Here is a 20,018-nt window from a genome sequence, read left to right as displayed (position 1 = left end):
AGTGGTTTAGCACCTGCCTTCGGCCCAGGGCGTGATCCTGGAGTCCCGGGATCGAGTCCCATGTCGGGCTCCCGGCATGGAGCCTGCTTTTCCCTCTGCCTGGGTCTCTGCCTCTCTCTTTCTCTCTCTCTCTCTCTTTCATAAATAAATAAAATATTTAAGGGGGGGAAGGAGTTCAACCTTCAGCTCTGCACCCACAAACCTCTGGAGAGCAGAGCCTGAAGCAGGACACAGAGCACTGAAGGCACCGAGTGGGTCACGTGTAGAAGGCCTCGGAGGACAAGCCAAGGAGTTGGGATTGGGTTCCCCGGGTGTCTCTGTGAAGAGAAGTGAGCCGGTCTGAGCCAGACTGTAGGGGGATCGGTGCTGCTCTGGGTGTTGGACCCAGCGGAGACCAGAGGCAGGAGGGCATCAGGGGACCGTGGCCAGAATCTGATGGCAGGGGACAGGACTCTGGCTGAGGCAGAAGGGAGGGAAGAGGGTAAGCTATATTTACTCCTCCAGATGGAAAGCCAAGTAGAGAGGTCACGCAGGGACAGAGATCATCTCGACCGGACTGCGCTGAGTGAGGAGGACAGTTGCCTGCCCCCCCACACAGGGCCCTGGGAGCCCTGGGAGCTTCGCCATGCCCCAGCTCCAAAGCCAGGTGACCCGGGTTACCAGGCTGAGAGTCCAAGTGGAGGAGTCCTGGACCCCCCACGCCCCCAGAAAGAGGACGCAGCCCTTCTCTGCAGCCAGCTCCCCACCATCCTTTGGCCGGTACAGTGGCAGCCCTCACGTCCTGGCGTCCTGGGAGGAGAAGCCAAGGAAAGGAGGATGTGCGGCCCTGAAAGCGTATCTCAGGAACCTCAAGAAATCTGTCCAGGGAAATGCCACGGGACAAACGCGTGTTCCTCCCACCTGTCACTGAGCAAGAAGAGGGCAGGGATGGTGACATTTCCCTGTGGGCATCATGCTACACTCGGTGGGCTGGGTCCTGGCCCCACCACGGGCCAGCAACATCGAGAGCCCGTGTTCGCAGGGTGCTGCTGGGGCACAGGATTGTCCCTGCGGTATAACAGGGACAGATCGGCGTGTAGTCTTGAGGTCAGAGGCTCACCAGCAGGCCGGAAGTGGCCAGGGACAGAGGGCCCTTCCAGCCCCCACCATCTGCCATCTCCCACTACTGAGCTTGGTGTCCCCATGTGTCAGAGCAAAAGGGCAGGCGCTGGACCTGAGGAAGGGGGCTCCAGAGAGGGCCCTGAGGAAACTGCCTCCAGGGAACCATCCCGGCCAGCTGTCACCTTCCCCCTTAGAACCTGGGGGTCTGGCCTGGTCACCTCCACCCCCAGAGATACCTTGTCCAAACTGGAGCTGATGGTGCCGTTCTCACTCTGAGAATTGAGTCTAGGGTTCTGCTGGCCAGCACCTGGAGCAGACCCTGAGCCGCCCCCAAACCTTGCTCCCCCGAGGAGGAGCCTTCTCTTAGGCGCCCTCAGGAGGACAGGCTGCCCCAACGTGCCAAAGCCCCCAGGTGTGGCCTCCAAGAGCCACAAGACCCAGGTCCCACCATCACCAGAAGGACTCCGGCACCTGGATTCACTCAGCTGACCATCTGCAGCTGCTTCCCACGTGGCTTTTTCCTATTAATGGAAATGCAAGACCTACCAGCTATAAAACTTTTGACCAAAAGTAGAAAAACTGTGTCTGTACCTAAACATGAAATAGAAACTAGAAATATCTCAAAGACTAACTATATTCGATCATCTATTACAGTTTCTAAAATTTCTCACAACGAGATGCATCTTCTTTCAAACAATCCTTCATGGACTGAATATTTGTGTCCCTCCTCAGACTCACATGTTGAAACCTGATGCCCAAGATGATGGTATTAGGAGGTGGGCCGTGCAAGGAACTTAGGTCTTAAAGGTAGAGCCCTCAGGAATGGGATTAGTGCCCTTATATAAGAAACCCCACAGGGGCTTCTGGGTGGCTCAGTTAAACACCCGATTCTTGGTGTCAGCCCACATCATGATCTCAGGGTCAAGAGATCCAGCCTCATGCCGGGCTCTGTGCTGGGCATGGAGTCTGCTTAAGATCTTAGGATTATTCTCTCTCCCCCATCCCCTCTTCCCTCAACTCCAAAAAAAGAAAGAAAAAGAGACCCTAGAGTTTCCTTGCCTCCCACAAGGACAAAGCAAGAAGCTGGCAGTGTGCAACCCAGAAGAGAGCCTTCCCCAGAAACTGACCTTGCTGACACCCTGATACTGGACTTCATCCTCCAGTGGAATTAAATTTCTGTTTATAAACCATCCAGTCTGTGACGCTTTGTTACAGAAGCCAGAACGGACTAAAACACAAATGGAATTATATACACACACACACGTAAATATAGATTTTTTTTTAACCTCAAAGTTCTTTTTTATTTATCATATGGACTTGTAGATTACTAACGCCACTGAAAATTGTTTCCACACTGAGATATAATACAGTTACTCAAGCAAAGTGCACTGAATTTAAAAAATGAAACACATCTCAAGCAACAATATGCAAAAAATACTTATACTTCTCAGGCACTAGCATAGCCCGGAAGTGAACAGGAGTCCAAGATCCTGATTTCTTCCTAAAGACATTGATGAGTGTGACTTCATTTTTTTCTGGGATGATCCATCCAGAGTTGAATCATTTCATCAAAAGAAAGAGCATTCCCCTGGTTAGGTAAACTCCAAGCACTCAGCACACGACAGGAGGAATTTTCTAAAGGGAACAAGCCCTCCAGATAGATGAGGGCTCCTGAGCACATGCTCAGTTCTTCTGAAGTAAACGTGTTGGCCATAAAAGTCAATAAACAGACCTTCTACAGGGCACATGGCACTTACAGGGCCCAATCGATTTTGTTTTCCTCAAGAATTTTCAGATCTAAATTAATTTTTAATATACTGACCTGAAGTTTCCGGCTGACTTCAGATGAAACTATCAGATATGCCTTCACTTTAAGGTATGCTGGGAGAAATAAGATAAGTACAGCATTTCACTGCCAGGGGCCCACACGGATGGAGAAGGACACCCAGTAGCCTCGAGCCACTGTGTAGAAAGCTGGGGGCTTGCAGAGCACTACGGAGATGGGGGGTTTGCAGAGCACTATGGAGATGGGGGGTTTGCAGAGCACTATGGAGATGGGGGGTTTGCAGAGCACTAGGGAGATGGGGATCTGCCCGGGGCTCCCTCTGCTCCGCCTAAGACTCCTGCCCACAAGGCAGATAAACACAGCAGCAAAGAGTGGAAAGGGGTGGAGGACACTCTCGTGCACAAGCACATGTGACACAATGATCTACTAAGAGGTATATACTTGGTCTTAGTTTCCGTGGAATGTCAGGGATGACAACCGTGCCTTTTGTGCGCTAATGAGATAACTGGTGGCTGGGGGCCCCTAGATAGCTTGGGGGTGAGAGCTGGTCACCCTGAAAGACTGAGGCATGGTTAGAGGATTGGAACTTGTAGCTCCCTCCCCGGCCTCCCCCTGGAGATCGAATTAGATCATCACTAGCCAGTGATTTAATTAACTGTGCCTATGTAATGAGGCTTCCATTAAAGCCCTTTAAAGCACAGGTTTGAGGAGCTTTGGGGCTGGTGAACAGGCTGAGGCGCTATTAGGGTGGCATTTCCGGAGAGGGCCCTCTGTAGGCACCCTCTGGGCACTTTCACCCTACACCTTGCCCTATACGGCCCTTCCACTGAGCTTTTCCTGAGCTGCGGCCTTTAAAACAACCTGGTACTAGTAAATAAAGTGCCTGCCTTCATTCTGTGAGTCCTTCTAGCAAATTTTTGAAGGAGGGCATTGTGGGCACCCCCTGACTTTAGATCGGGTCTATGAGAAGTACACAGGTGGCAATCGGGGACATGTCAGTGGCATCTGAGGTTGAGGGCAGTCCTGTCGGACTGAGCCCTCACTATGAGTGGGGGGCTGCACTGACTCCCCAGGGGTTTGTTCAGCATGGAACTGAACTCAACCAGGCCAGGTTAACTTCCAGAAAGTCGGAGTTGTTAGCAGGGAAAACCCCAAAACCAAACCAAACCAAACCCCATACATTTGGTGTCAGAGGTACCGTAAGTTAAAGAATAGTTCAGAGCACATGTGGATCAAAGTCACCTACTCAGAAACTGTCAAGGTCAAAACTGTTCAGGTCAAAACTCGGCAGGTGGCAGCCTGTCCTCAGGAACCCAAGCCCCCTCTGGCATTGGGAGGTGGAGGGGAACCAGGCTTGGCCGGTGGAGGAGGACGGAGCTTCTCCCTCCGAACCCTCCACCTGGAACCCAATGGCGAGGCCTGGAGGCTAGGAATGAAGGCCTTGTCACCTCCTCTGTCCTACCTCTTACAGAGGACACGACCTTGACCTTTATTTTCAGTCCCGCCTTGGGTTTCCCCAGTCGCTGTGAAATCCCAGAGCCTGGGGACTGGGAGTCTCTGCTTTCCTGGTACGGAAGACAGGGCCTGACCAGAAAAAGGCCTCAGTGGAGTTTGATGAATCATGAAAATTGAAGGACAGAAGTCGCCTGTTCAGGGGATGAGGGAGCGGGAGGAGAAAGCTGTCCTCCAAGCCTCAGAAGAATGTTGCTGATTAAAAAGAGAAATGGTCGTCAGATCATTAGTTTCTGAGATTAATGAAATAATTGTTTGAAGCCATTCAGCTCTGGGGGGATTTTTTCCCCAGAGCTGTAGAAGCACCACGGATCCTGGTGTCCAGAAGTGGGTGCTAGGGCTGTGCAGGCCTCGGTCAGCCGCGCCCCCCACCCCCCCCCCACCCCCCCCCAGTGCAATGCTCGTCTCTTCTCTGGCCTCACCGATGGGGTCTCACATGGAAACAAACCTTTTATTTCTGCAGGGAAATGTTCTTCCTTCCAGTGAGCTTCTAGGCGTGGGAGGGGTGGGCGGCAGGTCCCCCGGGGCAGGAGGCACAGGAGGACCAGGCGCGGAGGGCTCCCGAGGGAGGCGGGCCCGGGGGGCACGAAGGCGCCCGTCCCCACGTCCCCACGCAGCCTGGCCAGCCTGGCCCAGTGGCAAGTGACCAAACTGATGAAGGAGCAGGGACAGCAGGCACGTCCTCAGGAATCTGCTCTTTGTAGTTGCGGGACCTAATCACCCCCAAACAGGTCTATGCCCTTCTCTGCCGTAGAACAGCACAGGGTTCCTTTCTGCTTCTGGTTCGGGGTTTGGGGGTGTGTTTGCTCTCCACCCTCCACCCGGACAAGGCCTGTCAGCTTCGCCGGGGCACACAGAGGCCCGCGTCCGCGCCCCCGACCGGGGGGGGGGGGGGGGGGGGGGGGGGGAGCGGGGGCCGGCCGGGCGGGGGGGGCGGGGGAGCCCGGGAGGCCGCAGCGGGGGCGGGGGGGGCGCCCCCGAGCCGAGCCGAGCCGAGCCGAGCCGAGCCGAGCCGCCCGTGCCCCTGTGCCGCAGTTCTTCCCCTACGGCGACGCCTCCAAGTTCGCGCAGCACGCCTTCCGAACCTTCGACAAGAACGGCGACGGCACCATCGACTTCCGAGAGTTCATCTGCGCGCTGTCCATCACCTCGAGGGGCAGCTTCGAGCAGAAGCTCAACTGGGCCTTCAACATGTACGACCTGGACGGCGACGGCAAGATCACGAGGGTGGAGATGCTGGAGATCATCGAGGTGGGGCGGCGGGCCCTGGGGGGGCGGGGAGGGGCCTGGGGGGAGGGGCCTGGGGGCGGGGACAAGGACCTGGGGGGAGGGGGACAAGGACCGGGGCGGGGGTGGGGGGTGCGGGGAGGGGCCTCGGGGGAGGGGCCTGGGGGCGGGGACAAGGACCTGGGGGGGAGGGGCCCGGGACGGGGGAGAGGGACAAGGACCTCGGGGCCAGGCCAGGCCAGGGCCGGGGAGCCTCAGGGCCGGGCCGGGCCCCTCAAGGTGGGGTTGGGGAGAGGGACCGCGGGGCGAGGCTGGGAGGGAGCAAGGGAGACGGGGAGGGGGGGGGGGCGGGGCTCTCAAAGGGAGGGGGTGGGGGCCTCGGAGCTGGGGGTGGGGCAGGATGGGGGGCAAGGGGCGGGGCGGGGCGGGGCCGTCGGGGAACCTGGCGTCAGGGGCGGGGCGGGGCGGGGCTTTCGTGATGGGGTGGGAGGCTCAGGTTGGGGCGGAGTGGGGGCCCTCGGGGCGGGGCCGGGCAGGTGGGGCTTCCTGGGCCTGGAGACCCGGCGGGCCCCGAGAGGGCAGGCTAAGGACCCCCCCACCGGAGGAAGCCTGGAGCCTGGGCTGCGCGGCTTCCTTTCTTCCCTGCCCGGAGCCCGGGTGGCTACCTGCCCGGCCCCCAGTTCCGCCCCGTCCCCGACCCCCGTCCCCCGTCCCCCGACCCCCGTCCCCCGTCCCCCGTCCCCCGACCCCGTCCCCGCGCAGCGCTGGCAAGTCCAGATCCAAGCCCCCGGGCTCTGACGCCGGCGCCACGGCTGCTCTCCGACGCGGGGCTTCTGCCCTGGGCTTAGCGCGGCCCTGCTGGGCGCCCCCACCTCCTCACCAGCTTTCCCCTGGTGGCATAGATGCTGTCCGTAGCTCCTCTGACATCTTACAAAACTTTATTGAGTTATAATTTGCAGACCATAAAGTCGCCCATTTTAACTGGACGATTAAATGATCTTTAGTGAATTTACCAAAGTATGCAATCATCCCCATAATCCAATTTTAGGACGTTTCCCTTCCCCCAGTAAGACCTCTCATGCCACCTGCCTATTCCTGTTACAGACTCAGATGACTCGGCTCTTGTCTCTATGGATTTGTGTCTCTGGACATTTCATATAAACAGAATCAGACAATATAAATATATATGGCCTTTATGCCTGGATTCCTTTTTTAAAAAAAAAAAAATCTATGTTGTAGGATTTATCAGTATTTTATTCCTTTTTATGCTAAAATAGTATTCAGTTGTATGGATCTGTCATATTGTTTACCTGTTTACCAGTCGATGAGTGCTGGTGCTGTTTCCACTCCTTGACCATTATTAATAATGCTGTTAGAACATTCACCTGCAGGTCTTGGTGTAGATGGGCATTTGTTTTCCTTCAGGAAGTTTCCTAAGAAAGTTGTTTCTATCTAGGAAATCCCCATGTTGAGAATTACTTGTGTACAGTTAAGTGAAAGTCGAAATTCTTTAACTTATGAACAGAGTCCCTGATCCACAGATCTCCCTAAACTAACCTTTCTGGGCTGAACATTACTGGGCCACCTTGCTTGGTTGTCTTAGCAAATGATTGTAAGTTCCTTAACAGTTGGGACCACATTTCTCTTTTCCTAAATCTTCAAGGGCTAGTGCTTGGTGACTTTCATGTGCACTTCAAACCCAGAATGTTTAAAACCGAGGTCATCATTTTCCTCCTGAGTCTTCTCCTCATCCATTAATCTTGCACTTACCACTGAGGTACTCTGTCTCCCCACTTCCTCCAACCTGGGAGTCGGATGAAATTCTTTTATGTCCAGTTGGTCACAAGACTCACACATATTTGATTATATCGCTGTCTTATTTAAAACGATTTAGGAATCCTTTGAAGTAAATTTAAATCTTTTATCATATCATGGGAGAACTTTACGCTCTGTTTCTGGTTTTCCCAAGGCTATCTATAAGATGGTAGGCACGGTGATCATGATGAAGATGAACGAGGATGGTCTCACGCCTGAGCAGCGAGTAGACAAGATTTTCAGCAAGATGGATAAGAACAAAGATGACCAGATTACACTGGATGAGTTCAAAGAAGCTGCAAAGAGCGACCCTTCCATTGTATTACTTCTGCAGTGCGACATTCAGAAATGAGCTGAGGTCAACGCTATGGACTGACAAAAGTCTCAATGTTCCATTCAGTCTGCAGCTATTCACACACACACACACACACACACACACACGCACACAAATATTGCTTGGACTACCTATCAATGGACTTGCTTCTTGTGTTTGAAACACTTGTGTGCATGAGAATGTCATTTGCTAATGAATTTTAAAAGCATATATTATAAAACAGACAACCTGCCACAATGTGATATGTGTAACATCATTTCATAAAAACCCTTCTCCCTTCAAGCCTGGGCAGAAATGTGCTGCAAAAAGTTCTATGGTTTCTTGTTCATGTTTTGCTAATGCTCGTGTCTCCTTGATTACATGTTAGTAGCACTGAGACCCCCCTGGTAATGTAACTTAATATAAGCTGTGTCACCATTCTCGTGTAAAATAGTACTGGACAGGCACACGGAGAGGCCTTGGCTTCCCTGTGTGGTCCGCACTCAAGAGCTTGTATTATCAGTGAAGATAAATGTGCTACCTTTGCATGCCTTTTAGGTTTGCCTTAACTCTTACCTCATTTGCATTCTATCAATCTGGAAAGAGCTATGTTGGAATTACTGCAGTATAAAACTTAAAAATCCTGCTACATGACTCATTAATTAAGTATATCTCTCTATATATACATATACACAAAGATATTATTTATTGAAAGTAAAAAAAAAAAAAAGCTGGAAGTGTATTGATTTCTGCTTGAATTTTCAAAGGCTCCCAAAGAGGTGGCAATAGATGTCCCAAATAAATTTATAACATTTGACTTTCTCCCTCAATTCTTATTTCATAATTTTAAATCTGAAATGGATGTTCATGACCATCAAGCATCAGCTAGCAGCAGCTTAGCAAATCTACTCTGAAATACACGACCTCAGAATTCAGAGAATTAATGACAATGAAATGGAGAAAAGCAACTTTCCAACTCTGTACATCCTGGCCCTCAAAAGAGGGGCAATGAACATGGTAGGTGAAGTTTAAATAAAACATGAAACTTCTTTGTTCTCAAAAAAATACCCATTGTATAAAATTAAGTTTCATCTTAATGTGACTGGGTGCTAGCGACACATTACCTTCTTCCCATGGTGTGGAGGACACATGCAGCCAGCTGAGAAGTGTCCTCCAGAGGCAGCCCGTAGGAAAGAACACTTCTGTCTTTCCAAGTCAAAAGTATACTAGTTGTTATTTTTATTTTTAATTTTTCTTTTTTCTTTTTTGAGGGAGAGAGAATGGGGGAGCGGCAGAGGGAGAGAAAAATCTTAAGGAGATTCCACACTAAGCGCAGAGCCCAACATGGGGCTCAATCTGATGACCCTGAGATCATGACCTGAGCCAAAATCAAGAGTCAGATGCTGAACCCACTAGGTGCCCCGCTAGTTGTCATTTTTAATGATGGAACAAAATTCTGACCCTTTTAAACCTGAGAAGAGCAGACAGAAGAGATTACCTCAAGAACTCTAAAGACAGGTTGGTATTTTCTAGAGAAGCTCAGTTTTTCCCATAGTGCTGTGCAACAGAACTTTCTAGGATGATGGAAAGGTGTATGTCTGCACTAGCTACGTGTAACTATTGAGCACTTCAGTATGGCTAGTGTGACTGAGGAACTGAATTTTTCATTTCAATTTAAATTCGGGGCGCCTGGGTGGCTCAGTCGGTTAAGCATCCGACTCTTGATTTCGGCTCAGGTCATGATCTCAGGGTCAGCCCCACATTGGGTTTGTGCTCAGCAGGGAAACTGCTTAAGATTCTCTTTCTCACTCCCCCTCTGCCCCTATCCCATATCCCTCTCAAAAAAAAATAATAATTTAAATTTAATTTGCCACATGTAGCTCATAGTTATAGTATCAGGGTAGTGCTTTGTTATTCACTTTTTATCGAGTGCCTTTTTCCCCCCTAAATACTCTTCCTTTGTCTGTCTTAGGATCATTAACTTAAGACCAGAGACCAGGGCCTAATGATTCCATGCACCCATTGCACAGGAAGCTGTGAGCAAGCACACCTCACCACAAACACTCAGGACACCGACGGTACCTGAATCACTGATAGAACCATCCCAAGTGGTAATAGAATGTCCTTCACCCCTGTGCTTGGTGAGTCCAATGTGGGGGCAGGAGAGATGGGAGATCTTTGGTGCCTCCCGATATTCTCTGCCCCTAAATGAGGGGGAGCGGGGGTGAGGAGCTAGAGGGGCTCCTTAGAAAGGTGCTGGGTTGAGTCTGACGCTGGTACTGCCTTCATAGCAAATCTTCACGGTCACCTACCACGCACCCAGCACCATCCTTACGGGGAGAGACAGACAATAACCAAACCACACACACACATACGCACACACACACACACGCACACGAGATGACCACCTGTAAGAACAATGAAGGAAAAAAGCACAAGCTAAGAAGGATGGGGAAGGATGGGAGGCAGTGGCTATTTAGGAAAGAGAGGTCAAATGACATTTGAAGTAAGAAGTGAGCTATGTGGATGTTCAGGGCAATCATGGGGGAAAATAAACCTCTCCAGCAGGACTGACTAGTTCTTTTCTTTTCTTTTCTTTTCTTTTTTTTCTTTTCTTTCTTTTCTTTTCTTTTTTCTTTCTTCTTTTCTTTCTTTTCTTTTCTTTTTTCTTTCTTCTTTTCTTTTCTTTTCTTTTCTTTTCTTTTCTTTTCTTCTTTCTTTTTCTTTCTTTCTTCTTTCTTTCTTTCTTTCTTTCTTTCTTTCTTTCTTTCTTTCTTTCTTTCCTTCCTTCCTTCTTTCTTCTTTAAAAAAAAACATTTATTTATTTCAGAGAGAGAGAAGGCACACGAGTGGGGGGAGGGGCAGAGGGAGCAAGAATCTTCAAGCAGACTCCCTGCTGAGCACAGAGCCTGAGCAACGCTATTTCCCACAACGTGAGATCCCACCCGAGCTGAGTGCCCCTGACTAGTTCTTTTCATAAATAAAATGTAATGATCAGGCCAGCAAGTGAACACAGCGCCGGTAGCGTGGCCCGGGAACAGTGACCGGGAGAGCAGTCCAGCGGCACTTGGCTAGAGTAAGTGTGCATATGCCCTCGAGGCAGCACTCTCAGCTCTGGGTATTTTGCCCCAAGAAGCTCTCATAGAGGGCCTTGAGGGCCGCGTCCCAGGATGTCTGTGACAGCTCTACGGGCAATCTGGTGGCTCATTACTAGGGGACTAGGTAAGTCAAACGTGGTTGATGCAGCCTATGCATACTACACATTGGCTGGAGGCAACAGACTGACAGCAAAATGGACATAGCTCTTTAAAAAAGATTTTTTATGAGAGAATGCACGAGAGGAAGGAGGGGTAGAGGGAGAAGGAGAGGCAGGTTCCCCACTGAGCAGGGAGCCCAACGCAAGGCTTCATCTTAGGACTCTGAGACCATGACCTGAGCTGAAGGCAGATGCTTAACCGACTGAGCCACCCAGGCACCCTGGATATAATTCTTTTAAATGCCAATTGGGAAAAACAGAAACAAAATCTCATGCATGGTGTAATATATATAAATGAAATATGCATTCTCACAAAAAGAAAACCAAAGGCATGTAAAACACCAGGAAGTATCATCTCAAGATAGTTTCTAGGGGTGGGTAGTAGTAGGAGTGGTTCAGTTACTAGTGCTCCACAATAACTCCACCCCAAAACTTAGTGGCTAAAAATAGAAATAATCATTTTAGTATTTCCGTAGCTTCTGTGGGTCAGGAGTTTGTGAGAGGTTCATGTGGCCGATTCTGGCTCAGGGTCCCTTCTATAGTTGCAGCCACATGGTAGCTTGAGCGGACACGGGGGTCTGGAGGAGCTGGGGCCTGGTTGGCATCTCCCTTCCTGTGGTCTCAGGGCTCCTCCCGTCCTGGGGTAGTTTGTGCTTCCTCGTGGGATGGTGGCCTCAGCACTCACGACCTTCATGGTGGCTCAGGCTCCGGCACAAGTAGTCCTGCAAAGAGGTTGGAGTATTCCTAGATTTTCCTGATCTGACCTCAGAAGTCATGAAATAGCACTTCCACCCATTTTCTTGATGACGAGACAGTCACGGAGCCATCCATATTCAAGGGAACTAGATTCCGAGTCTTCCTTTTAACAAGGGAATCATATTGTTTGCAGGCTTCGTATCGCCTGTGATTCACTCATTCAGGATCACGGTCTCTGGATGAATAATAGGAACTTCCTTCTTAAAGAGGCCAGATGATTCCCTCCACGTGGTTGGAATTCATGTCAAGAAGTAAAACACATGTTTTAACAGATGTCTTCAGAGGGCCTCAAGGCAAAGGATGTGTAGAGGCGTAGCAAGAAACTGATGGTCAATTAGAGCTCTAAATAAAAAATAACGGGGTTCCCCGAGCTCCTTTCCTATAAGAAATTAAGTGTCTCCAGTATTTTGGGCATACAATTCGGATTTTGCCCAGCATCTTGCAGGTGAAATATCATCTCCAGACTCTTAAGTCACGTCATTGGTTTCCATTCTTACACTCACCAATGTGACGTTACTCGCCCAGCAGCTCTGCTACTTGGTGCTTGCCTCCACCTCCCCATCTTTCCTGTGAATGACATCATCGTTCTTACTGCTTTTAGGACCCAGGCCAATCATCCTTGATTCCTCTCTCACAACTCCATAGTATTACCAGCAAATCCCACTGCCTCATTTCACACTGGAACACTACCTCCTTCACTTTGGCCGGGTCACCCTGACCTCTGACCTGGACGGCTGTCAGAGCTTGCTTTCGTTCACCATACTCTCATTCTAACCTATTCCCACAGCAGCCAGAGAGATATTTAATACGTTTATTAGACCAGGTCTGAAAACATATTAGACGTCGAATGACCCTGCTTCCTCCTGCCTACCTCTGAACCTCATCCCCTTTGCTCACTAAGCCCTGCCCCAACATGGGCCTTACGGTTCGTGGACACGAAGTCCATTCTCACTTAACGGGCCTTACACTCAGTTCCTCTACCTAGAACCTTTGCCTTAGGTCTTCCTGTAGCTTGTTCTCTCGCTCATTCAGGCTCTGCTTAGATACTACCTTCTGCAAAGTCTTCCCTCAATGCTGCTTCTGAGACCCCCCACCCCCTGCCACTCTACTTCTTACCCTGCTTTATTACACATAGCAATTACTGTTCTCTGGAATTATATACAGCACATGTTCCCCTCAACTGGAATTTTTGCTCCCCAGGGGCAGATCCGGTATACTCCCAGCATCATTCCCCATGCATTAAATTGTTGCAAGCACACACATGGCAGGAACGTCATCATTTTTGAATGAATTAATCTCTGTATTCTTCAACTTGAGAAAACCAGGCAACAGCCCTCTTAAGCTTGCTGATCAGTGAGTAGTCTCAGGACACATTAGTTTCTCTGGATTCTATCCAGATGCCCTAGCCAAAATTTAATGGGTTCGGTATCAGTATCATAAATAATTAAAAAAGAGAATTTCATTTGCTGACTCAAAGAAATAGCTAATTTATATCCACATTACTTTACCACTCTTTAAAGAACAAAAGCTGGTCCTATTACATATTTTGATGTACCTTCCAGTCCATAGTCATTTATTTCAAGTCATGAGATATGCTACTGTTTGAACTTTTAGAACTCTAAGTTCCAAACCGATTCTCCTGAAAATCTGATTTGGTCAAAGTATAGGCATCAGTGTTGATGTATAAACAAGTCCTATACCTAACCAGAACCTCCCTGACTCGGGAAATGATAACTCGTACTAATTCTTGGGAAATCTGGGTGACTTGGTCTCCACCACAGCTGGCAACATTTCTGATCCAGCTCCAGTCCCGGACAATAGCTTCTTACTCAGAATTGAGGCATTTTGGTCTGTAGACATTTTTGAAGACATGTGAAGGTGAAGAGGGTAGGGGCGGGGAGAAAGCAGCACTTGATGGGATGGAGAAGTGAAAATACTTAAGAAAAAAGAAGGCTGTGCCTGAATCTTTCCTGTTGATTATCAGCTTGAGTAACTCTATTATTTCTATCTTGGTTTAACTACAATTCATCACATTTGTCATTTTGAGAATGATTGTAATTTTGCCCACCTCTCCACCTCGCGGACTTGAGGTGAGGTTTAGGAGTCCCAGGGAGCAATGCCTCCCAGTTCCCAGGGCATCATTACTCAGGTCAGTCCTGATGATGAACCAGGGGTCAGGGAAGCCTCTGCTTTAGCCTCTGTAGCGAGGTCGCACAATACATACACATTTAAAGTTTTATTTAAAAAATTTATTTACTAATTTTTTAAAAAACATTTTGAGAGAGTGAACGAGAGCGCACGAGGCAGGGAGAAGAGGGAGAGGAAGAAGCAGACTCTCTGCCGAGCAGGGAGCCCATACAGGGCTCAATCCCAGAACCCTTAGATCATGACCTGAGCCAAAGGCAGGTACTTAACTGACTGAGCCACCCAGGCACCCCTAAAGTTTTATTTTTAGAAGTTACACATATTTAAAGACAAAAAAAATTTTTTCTTTTATTCTAATTAATGTTACTATTATTAGGCCATTAATCGAAGGTATGTATTTTCCCTTAATGATAGTTGAAACCAAAACTTTGTGAGGCTAAAGCAATGAATAATCTTTGACTCTTAACAAAAGATGTTTGTAACTGAGGATTCTATTTCCCATTCTGTATTCAGAACCATAACTTTCAAAAACTATCACAAAGATTCAGACACTAAAATTATTTATCTAATATAAGTCTACGCATGTGGTATATTCCACATTTTTTTATTTGAAAAAAGCACATATATGTTAAAAAGTTTTGATACAAATTAGTTATAAACATAACTTTTAAAGGTCAGACTTTGCATGGTTTTAGGAGGATGTTCATTAACTTTCAGTATACATTTCCTCCTTCTGTAAATTCTTAGATTAGAAAAGCACAGATTTTTAGACTTCTCATTTACCAACTGATCTCACTTTAAGGTTAATTAGACTCTCTCCCCTCCACTAAAATAAAAAACAAAACCCAGTTTTCCTCAGTAACAACAGAAGTGCTGCTACTTTTAAAATACTGCCTTTTTTTCTTAAAATACTTCCTTTTCAATTCCATAAATATTTATCGCTAGCAATACAGGGAATGCTCCTGGAATATCCACGTCTGTCTTAAAAATTTAGCACTTACCTAGTATCAAAGAGAATATAGGCAAGCAAGAGTATTACTCATGCCTTTAAAAAAACAAAAAGTTGATAAACAGCATTTCCTACAAGATGCTATGTTTTATCATTCTAAGAAGCCCACTCTTAAACAGCTCTAAAGTCAGATGTGTCTTTGAGGTCACAGGTGTCAGCTCCCCATCAATAGGCCGGCCTCTGGCTCTGCTGGGCTTTCCTGCTCTGGAGGGAGCCCGTTTTCTTAACCCTTCTCCCCAGCTCCTCTCAGCTGAGCCAAGAGCCCTGGCCCATGAACGGAGGGGTTTTAAACCAGGCAACCATGCCACAGGTCAGGGTGTAGGGCTGTGACACAATCCCGTTGTGACATGGGTTAGACACTTAGTTGGATGGATGACGTTCAAGGACTGAGAAAGGCACTGGGTCAGGGTTGGTGGTGCTGTGGTACTCCATCAAAGTGCTGTAGAGACAGCATCCTAAATTTGAATGCAATTTAATTATTAAAAGTACAGCCCAAATCTCTAGTTGCATCTCTAATGATACAAAATGACCTGTGCAGGGATTCTGAGCAAAGGTTTAGAGTCCTGTGCAGGTCCCTCATAATTAATGAGCAAAACCAGGCAGTAAATCCTCTGTAAACTGGTCCCTACCCACAGACCGCCTGTGCACCCCAACCTCTGCAATGAAGAGGTCATATTCTGGAAAATAAAACTAAATATAATCAGATGCTCAAACTTTTATTTTAATTATTACAAAATACCATAGAAATGAACCCAAACTAAACAGATATGTACATGTACATATGTACAAAATTTTACTTCTGAAAAAACAATCTATAAAAGTAGATGGTTAAAAAAAAACAAACTTAAAAAAAGATTTAAAACCAATACTATGAAATTAATTTCCTCAAAGTAAAGTAACAGTAATTTTAAATTGCTGGTTGTCGTAGGCTTCCTAGACTTATTTACATATTTTACTGGGGCCAGATATATAAAGGAGTTTCTTTTATTTTAGATTATCTTCAGTTTCATTTTATTTCATCAAATACTCCTGAATCTCTTTCCCTTTACAAATCTGGCAACATGAGGACATGGCACAGGGCACAGGGAGCTGTAGATCAACTTCGGTCTTCTTCTTCCTCTTGGCCCACAGGTCGGAAAGGCAATGTCGTCTGTCCTCTTTCAGGGTCAGACATTCGAAGAATTCTAATCAGTTTACTTGATGGAAGTGAACTAGAGGAAGCAAAATTAATTACCTAAGATTACTAGGAAATTTTCACATAAAACACATTCCAAAACTACTTCCTGAAAATACCAATCTGCTGTATCTGATAATGTTGGATATGCTGCAATATCTGGAGTTCGAGGAGAAATACAAGTTGCAATAAAGAAATAATTTGTTTTCATTTTTAAAAATTAACTTCCGGGCAGCCCGGGTGGCTCAGTGGTTTAGCGCCACCTTTGGCCCAGGCCCTGATCCTGGAGACCCAGGATCAAGTCCTGCAAAAAAAGTGGCTGATTGAAAAAATTCAAGGTAGCCCAAAAAAACATGTTAAAAAAATTAAAATAGACTTCCTGTTAAGTGCTATGGGCTTTCAGTTTAGAAGAAAAAGAAAATGAGGAGATACCAACGATTTCTAACTGCCAGGAAGGAGTTACCTGAAAATTTCCAATCACAAACTTCAATCCCCAAAGAATCAAGTGACCACTTTAGATGCAGAATATCAACTCTGTGGGATACAATGCCTGACACCACATAAGTAACCAGTACAGGCTGACTGACCGCAGGACAGAGGTCTTCACTTTGAAGGCCTAGTCGCAGTAAGCGACCAGGAAAAGAGCCCAGACTAAGGAAATCATAAACTGTGTCTTTTGTCTAAACAGAATTACTAAAATTACTTTATTAGTTGTTCATGATAACCACAAAGGAGCAGAGTCAAAAGAGAAATAGTAACAAGTCAATAACCATATTCACATCGACTTGCTTCTATTATGGAAGGGAGATTAACACTAACAAAATTTTAAATCGCTAAGAAGGAAAAAATATCTTAAATCTCCTGACACAAGAACCGAGTTTTCTTTTTATTGGTGATTTATGTATCTGCATTTTAAAAATTAAGATTATAAAAGATTTATTTTCCCCTTTTATGTTCCTTGATGTATATATTCACCAAAGAATTTTTTAAAGTTACCTCATGCTTTGAGGGGTAAGCAAGATAAACTGTCTGAAACGCTGGGAATCTGCCATCTTGAGTATCATGTCCATTGCAATCCTCCGGTTAACCATGTCCTGAAGAACAAAGGTAGGATCTCTGTTGCATCAATCATGTTCCCGGCAAAAGCAGCATTCTGCTGGCTGTTACAAACCCCGGCATTTTTATCCAAGGATCATCTACTACTTTATCTGTGATGCCAAACTATTCATATAGGGAAAGGTAATATTCAAAACTCTTGGGGAAAATAACTGAATATACCTAATCTTCCAGGTAATTTCTATAGTCAGATTATTTGTAAGTATAATTCCCTCCCTCAAAAATACTTATCAACTAAAATAACCAGCAAATATTCCAAAGACACAACTAAATGTTAGAAAATGAATATAATCTGTACAGTAATAATAACCCTCAGAAGAGTATCAAAAGTGACAACTATAAAGTTACTAAATCTCTCAAAATTTCCCTCAATTAAGGTGTTTTAAAACCTTTACCCCTACCCCATCACATTCTACAATGAACCAATTTAAATTTACAAACCAATTCCTCAATTCAATCTTTAAAATAAGTTAAACCGCATATCAGCGTATATAAAAATAATGCTTCATTAAACAGGTTTGAAACTAAATTAAACTGTGGGCTTACATTTTCCAAGTTCAAATAACAGATAAAATAAAACATCGGAGTACCTTGAAAACTCCTGAAAAGTTGAAAACGTAACTGTTTTTATAAGCATATGTTTTTAAAGTTCTATTTGAAACTTTATGCGGCAGTACAGCATGGATAAGAACACACTGTTTTGGAGGCAGACCAACATCCTGGTTATTGCTCAATGGCTTGTATTATATAAATTCTTCCCTCAGGCATATCTGTAAAGCAATCTAACTTAAAGTTAACAAAAATAATGAGAGCTTGCATAAGCAGAATGCTGTCCTTTCAAAACACTGCCCTAGGGAGGCATATCATTTAGTAACAAAGCTGTCAAACCACCAAAATGTATGTATTTGTTTCCAATTGGATTTCAGAACTTGGGTACATTTTTCTAAATAATTCCAATGGGGCAAAATGCCATCCTGATTAAGAACCTCTAAATTTCTGAAAGAGAAGGAAGTTATTCAGAATTAAATTTGACAAATAAGATGGGTGATAAGATTGCAAAATGGCATTTTGAACAAAATTAGTGCATGGTAAGAACAACTGTCTTCTATGATTTATGAATTAGCCCTGAAACCAATCCTCAGAGGCATTTCTAACCAATTGCAGCAATGGTAACATAGGGGGAAAAAATGACACCTAAGATTATACAGGACGCACAGGTATAAATTCCATGAAAGAGCACTCTGTAAACACTTATGGGCTAGACATTAAGTAGGTAGACATATCATCAAAAAAAAAAAAAAAAAAAAAAAAGACAGTTGATAACTTCCAAAACGGCTATAATTTGGTGGGAGATTCAAACATGAAAAGAGAAATAGAGGACCACAACAAAATGAAAATGTATAAAATATGCAATAGTGACAGGTACAGAACATACAATTATATAATAAAATATTTTATAATATAAAATATAAAGATAATAGCATGAATTGGTGTAGGTTGGTGCCAAGGGAGCTCACAATCCTGCCTGGTGGTCACCAAGGCTATATAAAGATCACATCTGAACCAAGTCTGGAAAGATGAGTAAGACTGTGACACAGAGAAGAGCACAAGAGGCAGACGCATAGTGTTTGGAAAAATCACAAGTAGCTTAGGATGGCCACAAAGTGGGCAGATACTATATCATGAAGGGTCTCACAGTCACCCAAAGAATTAAACATTCATCCCAGATAAGATAATTTGCCACCACAGAGTTCTAACACGTAAGTGACCACGATCAGATTCATTTTAGAAATGTAAATCCGGCAAAATAGTGAGGGAGGGACCAAGGAAGAAGCAAGATTAAAGTCTGGGAGTCTGGACAGGAGGTGGTTATGACAGGCAGGGGCTGGGGAGACAGAGAGAAGGTATCAGGAAGGAGCAGAGACTCAGAAGGTCAGATGTGATGTGATGGGCAAGTAAAAAGGAAGGGAGGATCACAGATACATCAAAGGTCTGGCAGTGAAAGCTAACTGGGTTGGTAACAGCAATTTGCCACCAATCAAAGTAGGGGATTTAGGAGAAGGAAGAGGCTCTGAGTGGAAGACTCGCTGAGTCTGAGGTGTGGTTGTACCTTACGACATCTAACAATGGTTGGGCACAGCGGTCTGGAGTACAAGAGAGATGTCAGGATGAGACACTCAGACTTTCTGGTATCTAAATGTAGGTGGTAGTGTTGGGGACTCTGTGCATGTGTTTAGCGTGTAGGTGTAGGTAGGCTATGGTAGCCAGGAAAATCAACAACAGTATAAAAAATAAAAGAGAACCTCATACATTGAAGGGGAATGGCATTAGGGGAGGCAGCACGGAACACACTAGAACCAGAAAAGAGGAGAGAGGAAACTGGCAAGAAGACACATTATAAGAGACAGAGGATGCCAAATACTTTGGTCTCTGGTGTCAAATATGTAAAAGAATTAAAATAATGCTTAAAGTACATTGATAATCCTTGCTAAGCAAGTTTTGCCAGAGTATCATAGTCTAAACCCGGAGTATAGTGGGTTTGGGTTTAGGGAAGAACGAGGCATGAAGAACTACACAGAACGGGTAAAGGCTGGTCTGTGAGGACTCACCATGTGCCTCCATCATCCTAAGTGCATTTATAAGTCATACCTCACTGTAGCATCTCCCCATAACCCTACAAGGTAGGAGAGATGAATTATGTGATTTTATACATGAAATGAGGCCCAAAGTCCTCTGGATAAGCAGTGGCAGAGGAGGTCTGAATCCTAGGTCTGTAACTTCCAAGTCAAACTTCCTGCCCTCATGTTA

At 46.1% G+C, this 20,018-nt stretch overlaps 2 protein-coding genes across 2 annotated transcripts in view; one reads left to right on the top strand and one right to left on the bottom strand.

The window, feature by feature from the left end:
- Window positions 1-8,571, top strand: part of VSNL1 (visinin like 1) — a 101,894-nt gene extending 93,323 nt beyond the window's left edge. Inside the window, exons 3-4 of the mRNA XM_072767667.1 lie at window positions 5,435-5,650; window positions 7,596-8,571. Coding sequence (XP_072623768.1) covers window positions 5,435-5,650; window positions 7,596-7,793 — 414 coding nt within the window. The 3' untranslated portion in view covers window positions 7,794-8,571. The remainder of the gene's footprint in view (window positions 1-5,434; window positions 5,651-7,595) is intronic.
- Window positions 8,572-15,620: 7,049 nt separating this feature from the next.
- The window catches only part of SMC6 (structural maintenance of chromosomes 6), a 71,451-nt gene continuing 67,053 nt past the window's right edge, over window positions 15,621-20,018 (bottom strand). The window contains exons 26-27 of the mRNA XM_072767666.1: window positions 17,091-17,188; window positions 15,621-16,131 (exon numbers count right to left, since the gene is read on the bottom strand). Of these exons, the coding sequence (XP_072623767.1) occupies window positions 16,017-16,131; window positions 17,091-17,188 (213 nt within the window). The 3' untranslated portion in view covers window positions 15,621-16,016. The remainder of the gene's footprint in view (window positions 16,132-17,090; window positions 17,189-20,018) is intronic.

The sequence above is a fragment of the Vulpes vulpes genome, chromosome 8, assembly GCF_048418805.1.
Source record: "Vulpes vulpes isolate BD-2025 chromosome 8, VulVul3, whole genome shotgun sequence".
Lineage (NCBI taxonomy): Eukaryota > Metazoa > Chordata > Mammalia > Carnivora > Canidae > Vulpes > Vulpes vulpes.
This window is presented reverse-complemented; position numbering and strand designations above follow the sequence as displayed.